The sequence below is a fragment of the Tachyglossus aculeatus genome, chromosome 21, assembly GCF_015852505.1.
Source record: "Tachyglossus aculeatus isolate mTacAcu1 chromosome 21, mTacAcu1.pri, whole genome shotgun sequence".
In the NCBI taxonomy this organism is placed as follows: domain Eukaryota; kingdom Metazoa; phylum Chordata; class Mammalia; order Monotremata; family Tachyglossidae; genus Tachyglossus; species Tachyglossus aculeatus.
In genome coordinates, this window is record NC_052086.1 from 68,497,732 (window position 1) to 68,513,847 (window position 16,116).

At 46.3% G+C, this 16,116-nt stretch overlaps 2 protein-coding genes across 7 annotated transcripts in view; one reads left to right on the forward strand and one right to left on the reverse strand.

Moving 5' to 3' along the window:
- The window catches only part of IQCK (IQ motif containing K), a 129,042-nt gene extending 119,543 nt beyond the window's left edge, over positions 1 to 9,499 (reverse strand). For all 3 annotated transcript variants that reach the window (XM_038763834.1, XM_038763836.1, XM_038763835.1), the window contains exons 1-2: positions 9,436 to 9,499; positions 4,252 to 4,316 (exon numbers count right to left, since the gene is read on the reverse strand). In XM_038763834.1, the coding sequence (XP_038619762.1) occupies positions 4,252 to 4,316; positions 9,436 to 9,490 (120 nt within the window). In that variant the 5' untranslated portion in view covers positions 9,491 to 9,499. The remainder of the gene's footprint in view (positions 1 to 4,251; positions 4,317 to 9,435) is intronic.
- A 123-nt stretch (positions 9,500 to 9,622) lies between these two features.
- Positions 9,623 to 16,116, forward strand: part of KNOP1 (lysine rich nucleolar protein 1) — a 28,242-nt gene continuing 21,748 nt past the window's right edge. For 3 of the 4 annotated variants that reach the window (XM_038763893.1, XM_038763896.1, XM_038763895.1), the window contains exons 1-2: positions 9,623 to 9,711; positions 15,578 to 15,646. The gene's annotated coding sequence lies outside the window, so the exon portion shown is untranslated. The remainder of the gene's footprint in view (positions 9,712 to 15,577; positions 15,647 to 16,116) is intronic. The other variant, XM_038763894.1, reaches the window with a different exon arrangement.

Below are 16,116 nucleotides of genomic sequence, written 5' to 3' on the forward strand. Positions count from 1 at the left end.
TGTCACCTCAAGATGAAGAAATCCCAGCATCTTTGGCGAAATCAACAGGTTAAAAGGATATTTTTCCTCTTATGATGCAAGGCTAGGATCTCCAATCAGTTAAACAGGCTAATTATTTATGGCAACCTGTCCCCTTTCATACTACCTTTAAATTCCATATAGGTCATGTTTACATTGCAAGAGCAAACTTTACTTTGGTTAGACATGTTCTATTGAGATGCCATTTGCCCTACTAAAGTGCTTAACACAGTCCCTGGGTGAAAACACAAGGGTTCCATCCTTACTTGAAGCTCTCCTTCCCTGGTTGCCAAATGTCAGTTAGTCAAGCGCTTAGTACAGTGCTCTGCACACAGTAAGCGCTCAATAAATACGACTGAATTAAATGAATATTTCTTGGGCGTTTACTGTGTGCAGAGACTGTACTAAGCTCTTGGGAGAGTATAAGAGCTTAGAGCTTAGTATAAGAGCTTAGAGCATATTTTTTACTCTATTTATTTATTTATTTATTTTACTTGTACATTTCTATCCTATTTATTTTATTTTGTTGGTATGTTTGGTTCTGTTCTCTGTCTCCCCCTTTTAGACTGTGAGCCCACTGTTGGGTAGGGACTGTCTCTATGTGTTGCCAATTTGTACTTCCCAAGTGCTTAGTACAGTGCTCTGCACATAGTAAGCGCTCAATAAATACGATTGATTGATTATAAGAGAAGTGGCATAGCCTAGTGGATAGAGCAAGGGCCTGGGAATCAAAAGGACCTGGGTTCTAATGCCGGCTCTGCCTCTTGTCTGCTGTGTGACCTTGGGCAAGAGACTTATCTTCTCTGTGCCTCAGTCCCCTCAGCTTTAAAATGGGGGTTAAGACTTTGAGCCCCGTATGGAGCAGGAACTGTGTCCAACCCGATTTGCTTGCATCTACCCCAGTGTTTAGAAAAAGTTCCCGGCAGACTGTAGCACCTAAATACCACAATTAATCAACAAATACTGCAATTACGATATAAAAATATAACAGACACATTGTCTACCTATAGTGAGCTCATGGTCTAGAGGGGGAGACTGTTTGTCCAGGGCCCCTCAATTCTAGCTTTTGCCCTGATGGTAGGGGAGTGAGAAGGGCAGGACTGGTATTTGCAGAGAGAGGTCCGGCACTGGGCTGATTAGGGATTGGGTGGGTTGGAGTGACAGTCAGCTCAGGCCAGATTATGTGGCCTGACGGGGAGCCTGCAGTAGTAGTGTTTAGTAATAATAATAATAATAATAATGGTATTTGTTAAGCGCTTACTATGTATCAAGCACTGAGTGCTGCGCTAGATATAAGTTAGCTTGGACACAGTCCTTGTCCCATTTTAATATTTGAGAATCCATTGACTCTCCCAACCACTAAGGTACATTTAGTGAATCATTCCTTCCATAGCATGAAGTGATAACCTAATAGTCTGGAAAAGTGAAGGAGAGAGAAAAGCTGGAGGGCATTATGGAAAGCGTCACCACCATAAATCAGATTTTTACCCACAAGTCAGATTTTTACCTCTGTCCCGAAAGGAACAAGTTTGCTTTGGGAAGTAACACATACCCAGCCACAGACTTTTAGAGAATAGGTTTTATTTGCAGGGTAACACTCTTAATGAACAGAGTCGGCTTGAAAACTAGAGCACTACATGATCAGAGATCCTAATCTCCATTTTACAGGTGAGGTAACTGAGTCCCAGAGCAGTGAAGTGACTTGCCCAAGGTCACACAGCAGACACATGGTGGAGGTGGGATTAGAACCCATGACCTTCTAACTCCCAGGCACATGCTCTATTCACTAAGCAACGCCGTTTCTCAACTTACTGTGTGCAAAGCACTGTATTAAGTGCTGGGAGAGACTAACCAGGTGGGACTTAGACATGTCCCTCATGGGGTTCATTCATTCATTCATTCAATTGTATTTATTGAGCACTTACTGTGTGCAGAACACTGTACTAAGCCTTTGGAAAGTACAGTTCAGCAATAAATAGAGACAATCCCTGGGGTTCACAATCTAAGACTTGAAATGGGAGAAGGGATTGGAAACAGACTCAACAGGAATGAGGAAACATTAAAACAACACTCAAACGAATATCCCAAATAGGCTCAAAATTTCAGTAGGGATAGAGGAGTCCTTGGGAGAAGATTTATATCCCTGTCCTGTACCTAGATATGGTCTCTAGGTTGTGGTTCCCCTTTCAGGGTCACACCTGGAGAGTTTCCAGTTCTCTACCAGCGTGAGAGAAGCAGCGTGGCTCAGTGGAAAGAGCCCGGGCTTTGGAGTAAGAGATCATGGGTTCAAATCCCGGCTCCACCACTTGTCAGCTGTGTGACTTTGGGCAAGTCACTTGGCTTCTCTGTGCCTCAGTTACCTCATCTGTAAAATGGGGACTAAGACTGTGAGCCTCTCATGGGACAACTTCATCACCTTGTAACCTCCCCAGCGCTTAGAACAGTGTTTTGCACATAGTAAGCGCTAAATAAATGCCATTATTATTATTATTATTACCCATCTCAACTATGGGAGGATAATAATTATAATAATGATGGCATGTGTTAAGCACTTACTATGTGCAAAGCCCTGTTCTAAGCACTGGGGAGGACACAAGGTGATCAGGTTGTCCCATGTGGGGCTCACAGTCTTAATCCCCATTTTACAGGCGAGGTAACTGAGGCACAGAGAAGCTAAGTGACTTGCCTAAGATCACACAGCTGACGATTGACAGAGCCGGGATTTGAACCCATGACCTCTGACTCCCAAGCCCGTGCTCTTTCCACCTAGCCACGCTGATTCTCATCTGTAAAGTGGGGATTAAGTCTGTGAGCCCCATGGGGAACATGGACTGTGTCCAACCTGATTACCTTGTATCTACCCCAGGGCATAGAATGGGGCCTGGCACATCATAAGCGCTTAACAAATACCATAGAGAAACAAAAAAACAAAAAACTCTAGGATCTCTGATCATGTAGTGCTCTAGTTTTCAAGCTGACTCTGTTCATTAAGAGTGTTACCCTGCAAATAAAACCTATTCTCTAAAAGTCTATGGCGGGGTATGTGTTACTTCCCAAAGCACACTTGTTCATTTTGGGACAGAGATAAAAATCTGACTTTATGGTGGTGACACTTTGCATAATGCCCTCTGGCTTTTCTCTCTCCTTCACTTTTCCTATTAGGTTATCATTTAATGCTATGGAAGGAATAATTCACTAAATGTACCTTAGTGGTTGGGAGAGTCAATGGATTCTCAAATATTAAGCAATTCGCTCCACTTTCTCTGTAGACTCCTGTTTGCTCTAACTGGATTAATGTAGAGTCACATTTACGTTAATTATTTAGTCTACAAATACTTACTAATAACTCCTTGAAAATCGCATTGTTATTTAAGGCTGTGCCTGCAAAGTACCACCCTCACCCCATGTGCTTATCAATGTAATCAGCCGGTTTGGGTAATTCAGATTTTTTTTAAAAAATAGCTTTTCCTCCAGTGTTGGGCTTTTTTTCCCAGTTATTGTTGCCCAAATTATCTGAACAATTGCCTCAATCTACACTTTGCCAAGGGGATGGGAATATCCAAGTAAAGGCTGTTGCAATCGTTATCTACGTAGACGTAGTGTAATTTAGTAGGGAAGCAGCATGGTATAGTGGGAAAAGCATGGGCCTGTGAATCAGAAGGTCATGGGTTCTAATTCTGCTCTGCCACTTATCAGCTGTGTGATTTTGGGCAAGTCACTTAACTTCTCTGTGACTCAGTTACCTCATCCGTAAAATGGGGTTTGAGACTCTGAGCCCAACTTGGGATAGGGATTGGATCCAACCCAATTTGCTTGTATCCACCCCAGTGCTTAGAACAGTGCCTGACACATAGTAAGCACTAAACAAATACCATAATTATTAATCATTATTACTGGAAAGAGCCCATCTTGAGATCTGGGTTCTAATCCTCCCTCTGACATTTGCCTGTCATATGACCATAAGCAAGTCACTTTATTTATTTGTGCCTTAATTTCCTCACCTAGAAAATAGGCATAAAATACCTTTTCTTCCTCCCTCTTAGACTCAGAGCCCCAGGAGGGGCAGGGGCTATGTCTGCCTTGATTACCTTGTGTCTTCCCCAGCACCTAGTACAGTGCTTGGCACATAATAGGAGCTTAGCAAATGCCACTATTATTTTATAAATTATGTTTCAAAATAATATTTCCACTGTTACGAGACTGATGAAAATCAGGAGATTAGATAATACTCACAGAAGCCACAGTAGCCTCTTTTACTTTATAGCCCTCTGGAAATGGAGGCTGTTCAGCTTCATACTCTTAAGGAAAAAAAAAAAACATTAAAGAAAATAAATACATAGTAAGATCTTCCAAATACCTGTGCATTTAGTGAGGCTTTTTTTGTTTTGCTAAAAAAACACAAAAATGTATTTATATTAACCTGTCTCCCCCTCTAGATTGTAAGCAGGGATTGCCTCTCTCTGTTTCCGAATTGTACTTGCCAAGCGCTTAGTACAGTGCTCTGCACACAGTAAGCGCTCAATAAATACGATTGAGTGGAAGGAACCTGTCAACCAACTCTGTTTATTGTACTCTTCTAAGCCCACAGTGCACTGCTCTGCACACAGTTAGCATTCAATAAAGACCATTGGGAATGATGACAACATACTCTCAAAACCCTATTTTGTTTGTCCAAGATAAAAACAGCTGTGTATTACAGCACAGAATGTGTAGGCCATCATCATTATCTTGTCCGGAAGCAACAAGGCTCAAGTTTTTAAAATGCTGTTAAAGTCTTACAAATTATCATTGATCCACTTGCCTCAGGTAAATAAAAATGTATACCATAAAGGTATTTATTTGAGGTACCTCTTAGTCCTCAGAAAGCTGACTGTAAGCTCGCTGTGGGCAAGGAGTGTTTCCGTTATATTGTAATCTCCCAAGCGCTTAGTACAATGCCCTGCATAGGGGAAGCTCTCAATAAATACAATTGATTGCCTGACTGAGGGTAACCTGATTATGACATTGGATAGGCTTAAAGTCATTATTCAAAGGTAGAACCAGCTGGGCAAAATGTGTTAAAGTTAGGATGTGAGGGATGATACAGTATCTCGGGGCTGGGTTAGGCAGGAGAGAGGAAGAGGAGAAGCAGCATGGCCTAGTGGATAGAGCTGGGCCTGGGATCTAATCCTGACTCTGCCACTTGTCTGCTGTGTGACCTTGGGCCAGTCACTTCACTTCTCTGTAAAATGGGGATGCCTGTTCTCCCTCCTACTTAAGACCGTGAGCCCCGTGTGGGGCAGGGACTGGGACTAACCTAACGAACTCGCTGGGCCTAGAGGGGCGGCGTGGCTCAGTGGAAAGAGCTCGGGCTTTGGAGTCGGAAGTCATGGGTTCAAATCCCGGATCTGCCGATTGTCAGCTGTGTGACTTCTCCGGGCCTCAGTTACCTCATCTGTAAAAGGGGGATTAAGACTGTGAGCCCCCCGTGGGATGACCTGATCACCTTGTAACCTCCCCGGTGCTTAGAACAGTGCTTTGCACATAGTAAGCGCTTCATAAATGCCATCATCATTATTATTATGGGCCCGGAAGTCAGAACGACCCGGGTTCCGATCTTGGCTCCGCGACTTGTCTGGGTGTTACCTTCACTTTTCTGGGTCTCAGTTCCCTCATCTGTAAAATGAGGATTAAGACTGTGAGCCCCATGTGGGACAGGGACTGTGCCCAGCCCCTGATTTGCTTGTATCTACCCCAGCGCTTAGTACAGTGCCTGGCACCAAATAATTGCTTAATACTACAATTATTACTATTAATAACTTGTGCCTACTCCACTGCTTAGAACGGTGTTTGACACATTCATTCAATCGTATTTATTGAGTGCTTACTGTGTGCAGAGCACTGTACTAAGAGCTTGGGAGAGTAGAATACAACAATAAACAGACACATTCCCTGCCCACCATGAGTTTACAGTCCAAATGGGGGAGATAGACATTAATATAAATCAATCAATCAATCATATTTATTGAGCGCTTACTGTGTGCAGAGCACTGTACTAAGCGCTTGGAAAGTACAAGTTGGCAACATATAGAGACAGTGCCTACCCAACAGTGGGCTCACAGTCTAAAATAAATAAGAACTATGTACATAAGTGCTGTGGGGCCGGGGATGAAGAAAGGGAGCAAGTGTGCCTTGAGAAACACCATTAAAAAAAGAGGGAAAAGGGGAGGGAGGCTGATGATTTGGGGCACAGATGATCCCTGCACTTTAAGGACAGAATGGATGGGGAGAGAGCTAAAATCCGCCCTTTCCTCTCCATCCAAACAGCTACCAGGTTAATACGATCAGTCATCCTATCCCGCCTAGATTACTGCATCAGTCTATTTATTTTATTCTATTTTATAATTTATTTATAATTATTTATAATTATTTATTTTATTTTATTCTAAATATAGTCTATTTATTTTATTTTGTTAATATGTTTTGTTCTCTTTCTCCCCCTTCTAGACTGTGAGCCCACTGTTGGGTAGGGACTGTCTCTATATGTTGCCAACTTGTATTTCCCAAGCGCTTAGTACAGTGCTCTGCACACAGTAAGCGCTCAATAAATACGATTGATTGATTGATTGATCAGTCTCCTTACTGACCTCCCAGTCTTCTGTCTCTCCCCATTCCGGATCATCTTTCTACAAAAACTTTCAGGACATGTCACCTTGCTCCTCAAAAAACTCCAGTGGTTGTCCATCCACCTCCATATTAAACACAAATTCCTCACCACTGGTTTTAAAGCACTCCACCATCTCGGCCCCTCCTATCTCACCTCGCTTCTCTCCTTCTACAACCCAGCCCGCACACTTTGCTCCTCTGGTGCTAAACTTATTACTCTGCCTCCATCTCGCCACCCCAGCCCACGTCCTCCCTCCGGCCTGGATCACCCGCCCTCCTCAAATCCAACAGCCAATTACTCTCCCCCCAGTTCAAAGCCATATTGATGGCCAATCTCCTCCAAGAGGCCTTCCCAGATTCAACCCCACTTTTTCTCATCTCCCACGCCCTTCTGTGTCACTCTGACTTGCTCCCTTTGCTCTTCCCCCTTCCCAGCCCCACAGCACTTAGGTACGTTTGTCATTTTATTTATTTGTATCGATTCCTGTCTTCCCCCCGCCCCACACAACACTCATTGTGGTTGGGAAACGTAACTTTATTGTAGTACTGATTCACCCAAGCACTTAATACAGTGCACCCAGTAAGGATTCAATAGAGAAGCAGCATGGCCTAGAGGTAAGAGAATGGGTTTGGGAGTCAGAGGCTGGTTTTACCACTTGTCTGCTGTGTAAACTTGGGCAAGCCATTTAATTTCTCTGTCCCTCAACGACCTCATCTGTAAAATGGGGGTGAAGACTGTGAGCCCCACGTGGGACAACCTGATTACCTTGCATCTATCCCAGCACTCAGAACAGTGCTTGGAACATAGTAAGCGCTTAACAAATACCACAGTTACTATTAAGCACTCAATGAATACGATTGATAATAATAACAATAATAATGGTGAGTGCTTACTTTGTGCCAAGCACTGTTCTGCTGGGGGTACATACAACTGCTGGGTAGATACAAGGAAGTCTGGTTCTATTTATTTTATTTTGTTAATACGTTTTGTTTTGTTCTCTGTCTCCCCCTTCTAGACTGTGGGCCCACTGTTGGGTAGGGACCGTCTCTATATGTTGCCAACTTGTACTTCCCAAGCGCTTAGTACAGTGCTCTGCACACAGTAAGCGCTCAATACGATTGAATGAATGAATGAATGGTTGGACACAATCCCAGTTCCACATAGGGCTCACGCTCTTAATCCCCATTTTATAATAATAATGATGGTATTTGTTAAGTGCTCACTATGTGCCAAGTACTGTTCTAAGCACTGGGGTAGATACAAGGTAATCAGGTTGTCCCACGTGGGGCTCACAGTCTTCATCCCCATTTTACAGATGAGGTAACTGAGGTCACAGAGAAGTTAAGTGACTTGCCCAAAGTCACACAGCTGCTATGTGGCGGAGCTGGGATTAGAAGCCATGACCTCTGACTCCCTAGCCCGGGCTCTTTCCACTAAGCTACAGCTGAGGTCACTGAGGGGCAGAGAAGTGATGTGACTTGCCCAAGGTCACACGGCAGAAACGTGCCAGGGGAGGGATTAGAGCCCATGACCTTGTGATTCCCAGGCTCCTTCCACTAAGCTACAGATGAGGTCAGTGAGGCACAGTGCAGTGATGTGACTTGCCCAAGGTCACTCAGCAGACACGTGCCAGGGGTGGGATTAGAACCCATGACCCCCGACTCCCAAGCCCATAGTCTTTCCACTAAGCTACAGATGAGGTCACTGAGGTGCAGGACAGTGAAGTGACTTGCCCAGGGTCACACAGCAGACATGTGGTGGGATTAGAACCCACAACCTTCTGACTCCCAGGCCTGTGGTCTAGTCATTAGGCCATGATACTTCTCAATAGTGAGTGAGTGAGTGGGTGGGTGAGTGTGTGAGTGGGAGTGGGAGAGAGTGGAAGAGTGAGAGAGTGAGACTGAGGGTGTGAGAGAGACAGAGTGAGACAGAGAGGGTGTGAGAAAGTGAGTGAGAGTGAGAGAGGGAGAGGGAGAGGGAGAGGGAGGGAGTGAGTGAGAGTGAGAGTGAGAGTGTGAGTGAGTGAGAGTGAGAGTGTGAGTGTGAGTGAGAGTGAGAGTGTGAGTGAGAGTGTGAGTGAGAGTGTGAGTGAGAGTGAGTGAGTGAAAGTGAGAGTGAGTGTGTGAGTGAGTGTGTGAGAGAGTGAGTGAGAGTGAGTGAGAGTGAGTGAGTGAGAGTGAGTGAGAGTGAGTGAGTGAGAGTGAGTGAGTGAGAGTGAGTGAGTGAGTGAGAGTGAGTGAGAGTGAGTGAGAGTGAGTGAGAGTGAGTGAGTGAGAGTGAGTGAGAGTGAGAGTGAGAGTGAGTGAGTGAGAGTGAGTGTGAGTGAGTGAGTGAGTGAGTGAGAGTGAGTGAGTGAGTGAGAGTGAGTGAGTGAGTGTGAGAGAGTGAGTGAGTGTGAGAGTGAGTGAGAGAGTGAGTGAGAGTGAGTGAGAGTGAGAGTGACTGTGAGTGAGAGTGAGAGTGAGTGAGTGAGTGTGAGAGTGAGTGAGAGTGAGTGAGTTAGAGTGAGTGAGTTAGAGTGAGAGTGAGTGAGAGTGAGTGTGAGTGTGAGGGAGTAGAGTGAGGGAGTAGAGTGAGATGGTGTGACTGAGACAGTGAATGTGACAGAGTGAGTGACAGTGGGAGTGTGTGAATGAGTGATTGTGAGTGAGAGTGAGTGTATGAATGAATGAGTGAGAGTAAGAGTGAGTGTGTGAATGAGTGAGTGTGAGTGAGAGAGTGAGTGAGAGTGAGTAAGAGTGAGCGTGCGGCTTGTGGGGCCGGTCCCCTACCGTCACAGATCCGCTCCCACAGGCTGTTCTCGTGGTCCTGCGGCCTGAGCATCATCGCCGCCGCCGCCGCCGCCGCCGTTGCCGGGCAACGGCTCCAAGGCGCGCGCCGCCGCGACCCGGAAGCGCAGGGAGGAGGTTCACTTCCGGGTGAGGGCGGCGGTGAGGGGGTGGAGGGTGGAGGGTGGAGGGCGGGTGGCAGGCCTCCACGTGAAGGCCGGGACGGGGCAGGCCCGGGGGGCACCCTGCCACCGGCCCACCGAGTGACTGAGTGACACAGTGAGTCAGTCAGTGTCCGTCCGTCCGTCCGTCAGTCCGAGGGGACACTAGGCGGGAGGGAAAGAGTGATAATAATGGCATTGGTTCAGGCGCTTACGATGCGCAAAGCTCTGTTCTAAGCGCTGGGGAGGGTACAAGGTCATCAGGTTGGCCCACGTGGGGCTCACGGTCTTAATGATGATAATAATGGCATTTGCTAATTGCTTACTAGGTGCAAAGTACCGTTCCAAGCGCTGGGGAGGATATAAGGTGATCAGGTGGGGCTCGCAGTCTTAATAATAATGATAATGGCATTTGATAAGCGCTTACCAGGTGCGCAGCACTGTTCTAAGCGCTGGGGAGGATGCAAGGTCATCAGGTTGGCCCACGTGGGGCTCACCGTCTTAATAATAATAATAATGGCATTTGATAAGCGCTTACTGGGTGCAAAGCACCGTTCCAAGCCCTGGGGAGGATATAAGGTGATCAGGTGGGGCTCACAGTCTTATTAATAATGATAATAGTATTTGATAAGCGGTTACCAGGTGCACAGCGCTGTTCTAAGCGCTGGGGAGGGTGCAAGGTCATCAGGTTGGCCCACGTGGGGCTCACAATCTTAATAATAATAATAATGGCATTTGATAAGCGCTTACTGGGTGCAAAGCACTGTTCCAATCCCTGGGGAGGATATAAGGTGATCAGGTGGGGCTCACAGTCTTATTAATAATAATAATAGTATTTGGTAAGCGGTTACCAGGTGCACAGCACTGTTCTAAGCGCTGGGGAAGGTGCAAGGTGATCAGGTTGGCCCACTGGGGGCTCACAGTCTTAATAATAATAATAATGGCATTTGATAAGCGCTTACTAGGTGCAAAGCACTGTTCCAAGCCCTGGGGAGGATATAAGGTGATCAGGTGGGGCTCACAGTCTTATTAATAATAATAATAGTATTTGGTAAGCGGTTACCAGGTGCACAGCACTGTTCTAAGCGCTGGGGAAGGTGCAAGGTGATCAGGTTGGCCCACTGGGGGCTCACAGTCTTAATAATAACAATAATGGCATTTGATAAGCACTTACTAGGTGCAAAGCATTATTCTAAGTGCTGGGGAGGGTATAAGGTCATCAGGTGGGGCTCACGGTCTTAATAATAATGGCATTTGATAAGCGCTTATTAGGTGCACAGCACCGTTCTAAGCATTGGGGAGGATATAAGGTGATCAGGTGGGGCTCGCAGTCTTAATAGTAATAATAATGGCATTTGATAAGCGCTTACTAGGTGCACAGCACCGTTCTAAGTGCTGGGAATGATATAAGGTGATCAGGTGGGGCTCACAGTCTTAACAATAATGGCATTTGATAAGCGCTTACCCGGTGCACAGCTCTGTTCTAAGCGCTGGGGAGGATGCAAGGTCATCAGGTTGGCCCACGTGGGACTCACAGTCTTAATGATGATAATAATAATGGCATTTGATAAGCACTTATTAGGTGCACAGCACTGTTCTAAGCACTGGGGAGGATATAAGGTGATCAGGTGGGGCTCACAGTCTTAATAATAATAATGGCATTTGATAAGCACTTACCAGGTGCACAGCACTGTTCTAAGCGCTGGGGAAGAAGCAAGGTGATCAGGTTGGCCCACGTGGGGCTCACAGTCTTAATAATGATAATGGTATTTGGTAAGCACTTAGGTGCACAGCACTGTTCTAAGCGCTGGGGAGGATATAAAGTGATCAGGTGGGGCTCACAGTCTTAATGATAATAATAATGGTATTTGTTTTAAGCGCTTACTAGGTGCAAAGCACTGTTCTAAGCGCGGAGGAGGATATAAAGTGATCAGGTGGGGATCACAGTCTTAATAATAACGACTTTTGTTAAGCACTTACTAGATGCAAAGCACTGTTCTAAGCGCTGGGGAGGATATAAGGTGATCAGGTGGGGCTCACAGTCTTAATGATAATAATAATGGTATTTGTTTTAAGCGCTTACTAGGTGCAAAACACTGTTCTAAGCGCGGAGGAGGATATAAAGTGATCAGGTGGGGATCACAGTCTTAATAATGACTTGTTAAGCACTTACTAGATGCAAAGCACTGTTCTAAGCGCTGGGGAGGATATAAGGTGATCAGGTGGGGCTCAGTCTTAATGATAATAATAATGGTATTTGTTTTAAGCGCTTACTAGGTGCAAAGCACTGTTCTAAGCGCGGAGGAGGATATAAAGTCATCAGGTGGGGATCACAGTCTTAATAATAACGACTTTTGTTAAGCACTTACTAGATGCAAAGCACTGTTCTAAGCACTGGGGAGGATATAAGGTGATCAGGTGGGGCTCACAGTCTTAATGATAATAATAATGGTATTTGTTTTAAGCGCTTACTACGTGCAAAGCACTGTTCTAAGCGCGGAGGAGGATATAAAGTCATCAGGTGGGGATCACAGTCTTAATAATAACGACTTTTGTTAAGCACTTACTAGATGCAAAGCACTGTTCTAAGCACTGGGGAGGATATAAGGTGATCAGGTGGGGCTCACAGTCTTAATGATAATAATAATGGTATTTGTTTTAAGCGCTTACTACGTGCAAAGCACTGTTCTAAGCACGAAGGAGGATATAAAGTGATCAGTTGGGGACCACAGTCTTAATAATGACTTGTTAAGCACTTACTAGATGCAAAGCACTGTTCTAAGCGCTGGGGAGGATATAAGGTGATCAGGTGGGGCTCACAGTCTTAATAATAATGGCATTTGATAAACGCTTACTAGGTGCACAGCACTGTTCTAAGTGCTGGGGAGGATATAAGGTGATCAGGTGGGGCTCACAGCCTTAATAATAATAATGGCATTTGATAAGCGCTTACTCGGTGCAAAGCGCTGTTCTAAGCTCTGGGGAGGCTACAAGGTGATCAGGTTGTCCCACGTGGGGCTCAGTCGTAATCATAATAATAATGACATTTGTTAAGCGCTTAGTATGTGAGAGCACTGTTCTAAGCGTTGGGGAGGGTACAAGGTGATCAGGTTGGCCCACATGGGGCTCTCAGTCTTAATAATAATGGCATCTTTTAAGCGCTTACTGTGTACCAAGCACTGTTATAAGCGCTGGGGGAGATACAAGGTAATCTGATTGTCGCACATGGGGCTCACAGTCTTAATCCCCATTTTACAAATGAGGTAACAGGCACAGAGGAGTGAAGTGACTTGCCCAAGCCACACAGCTGACAGTTGGCAGAGCCAGGATCTGAACCCATGACCCAGGCTCCTTCCACTGAGCCACGCTGCTCAGGGTCCCCTCCCCGCCACTCTTCTCTGCCCACCTTCCCTGCCAGAGTCAGCCCATTTATTGATTCACTCCTATTTACTGATCGCTTGGGGCACTGGACCAAACGCTTGGGAGAGAGCAGTATAATAATAGACAGGGACAACCCCTGCCGCCCACCACGAGTTCATGGTCTCGAGGGAGGGGAGGCAGGCGTCATTACACAGAAATATGACAGTTACGTACCTAAAGGCTGGGGCAAGGGGGGGAGAACAAAAGGAGCAAGTCACGGTGACCCAGAAGAGAGGGGGAGATGAGGAAAAGTGGGGCTCAGTCTGGGAAGGCCTCTTGGAGGAGGTGGGCCTTCAATAAGGCTCTGAAGGGGGAGTACGTTGGAGGAGATTTTGGGAAGGCCTCTTGGAGGAGATGGACCTTCAATAAATAAGGCTTTGAAGGGACTGTATGTTGGAGGAGATTTTGGAAAGGTCTCTTGGAGGAGATGGGCCTTCAATAAGGCTCTGAAGGGGGAGTACGTTGGAGGAGATTTTGGGAAGGCCTCTTGGAGGAGATGGACCTTCAATAAATGAGGCTTTGAAAGGAGTGTATGTTGGAGGAGATTTTGGAAAGGCCTCTTGGAGGAGATGGGCCTTCAATAAGGCTCTGAAGGGGGAGTACGTTGGAGGAGATTTTGGGAAGGCCTCTTGGAGGAGATGGACCTTCAATAAATAAGACTTTGAAGGGAGTGTATGTTGGAGGAGATTTTGGGAAGGCCTCTTGGAGGAGATGGACCTTCAGTAAATAAGGCTATGAAGGGGCTGTATGTTGGAGGAGATTTTGGGAAGGCCTCTTGGAGGAGATGGGCCTTCAATAAGGCCTTGAAGGAGGTGTGTGTTGGAGGAGATTTTGGGAAGGCCTCTTGGAGGAGATGGACCTTCAATAAGGCCTTAAAGGGGGTGTGTGTTGGAGGAGATTTTGGGAAGGCCTCTTGGAGGAGATGGACCTTCAATAAATAAGACTTTGAAGGGAGTGTATGTTGGAGGGGATTTTGGGAAGGCCTCTTGGAGGAGATGGGCCTTCAGTAAGGCTCTGAAGGGGGAGTATGTTGGAGGAGATTTTCGGAAGGCCTCTTGGAGGAGATGGGCCTTCAATAAGGCCTTAAAGGGGGTGTGTGTTGGAGGAGATTTTGGGAAGGCCTCTTGGAGGAGGTAATGTTAGAGGGAAGAGGAAGCAGGAGTTGGGTGGGAAGAAATGGGCCCAGTAGCCCCCCCTAGAATGCCATAGCAACAGCAAGGCCTTTGGCTTTGGAGTTGTAGCGTTACGCACCCACGTCGTGCTAAACGGTGGCCTGGCCCGATCTCATCCATCCCCTTTCCACCAGACTGAGATCCCACTCCCCGCGTAAGGGCCCGGGGCTTTCCACACCCCAAATTCGGCCCTGAAGGAATCGACAGCCCGGAGGATTCGTGGACCCAGGACAAGCAGCACCACGTGGACGCTTAGGTTTGCTCTGTGTCCCTGGAGTGCTTAAGAGAACCCCCTCTAGGCTGAGTTCAGTCAGTCAGCGGTATTTATTGAATATTTGTCCTGTCCAGAGCACTAAGTTCTGTGGTTTGGTAGGGACCATCTCCATCTGTTGCTGAATTGTACTTTCCAAGCACTTAGTACCGTGCTCTGCACAGAGTAAGCGCTCAATAAATACGATTGAATGAATGAATAAACTAAATCAGGGAGGGTCTGATGGAAATGAACCTAGAAAACATTTAAGTGGCCCCTCCACATAGCCTACAGGCACAAAGACAGGGCTGAGGGTCAGGAGGCCCACTAGGCAATAAACTCCTTGAGGGGAGGGATCTTGTTTAATAAATCTTGTTCTCCCAAGTACTTAGTACGGTGCTTTGCACCAAGTGTGCACTCAAATTCCATTGATCGATTGATTGAGACCTGTGGTACCTTGGGCAAGACCCTTCAATTCTGGACCTCAGTTTCGTCATCTGTAAAATGGATTTTGGTAGCTGTGTGGAACAGGAGCTTTGTCTATACTGATAGCTTCGTACCTACCCCAGCACTTAGCACACAGCAAATTCTTAAAGGCCAGAATGATTCTTTCCGTGAGAATCTGGGTTTTTGAGGTAACCCAGTGTTCATTTGCTGAGCCGTTTCACCCTCCTGAGGTGGACCGGTGTAGAAGGAGGAGAGAATGGCTTGCGTCAGTAGTCTGTGCTGAGTCCACTGTGAAAGGGGTGGCCAACCAAATCCTGGCCACCTGGAAAACCAAACAAAGGCACTCTATAAAACCACTCTATGAAACCACGGGGCACCCGTGCCGGAATGACTTTCGCCCATTTTGGTTATTAGGTTACGGTAGAGCTGGAAAAGGTCCAGAGATGGCAAGCAAGATGACCAGGAAGTTATAAAGTTTCACTGTCACTGGACTGTGGTGGGGGGCTTGCTTCAGGGCTACACGGTCAGGTAGAGGTAGATCAAGCGCTTAGTACAGTGCTCTGCACACAGTAAGCAGTCAATAAATACGATTGAATGAATGAATAGAGGGAAGATAGGGCAGCCTCAAAGCTTGAAGGTCACCGTTGGTTTGCTTCTTGCAGTAAGCAGTGACCATCTGGAATTTGTTTTCAAAGGAATTGGAGAACCCAGAGGAGTCCAAGGAAAAGGTTGAAGTTGTTGGATGTCCATTCCTAAGCATTAGGGTGAGTGTCAAGGGGAGTAGCCATCCCATGCTTCCTCCAAGTATCCTGTTACCCCTGCTAGAGACAAAATGGAGGGTTGGATGGACCATTGGTCTAAAAGTAATAATGTTGGTATTTGTTAAGTGCTTACTATGTGCCAAGCACTGGGGTAGATACAAGGTAATCAGGTTGTCCCACGTGGGGCTCACAGTCTTCATCCCCATTTTACAGATGAGGGAACTGAGGCCCAGAGAAGTTAAGTGACTTGCCCAAGGTCACACAGCTGACAAGTGGCAGAGCCGGGATTAGAACCCACGACCTCTGGCTCCCCAGCCCGGGCTTTTTCCTACCGAGCCACGCTGCTTCCGTAATGATGATGTTCACATGATGATGTTCATTAAGTACTGACTGTGAGCCTACTGTTGGGTAGGGACTGTCTTTATATGTTGCCAACTTGTACTTCCCAAGCGCTTAGTACAGTGCTCTGCACA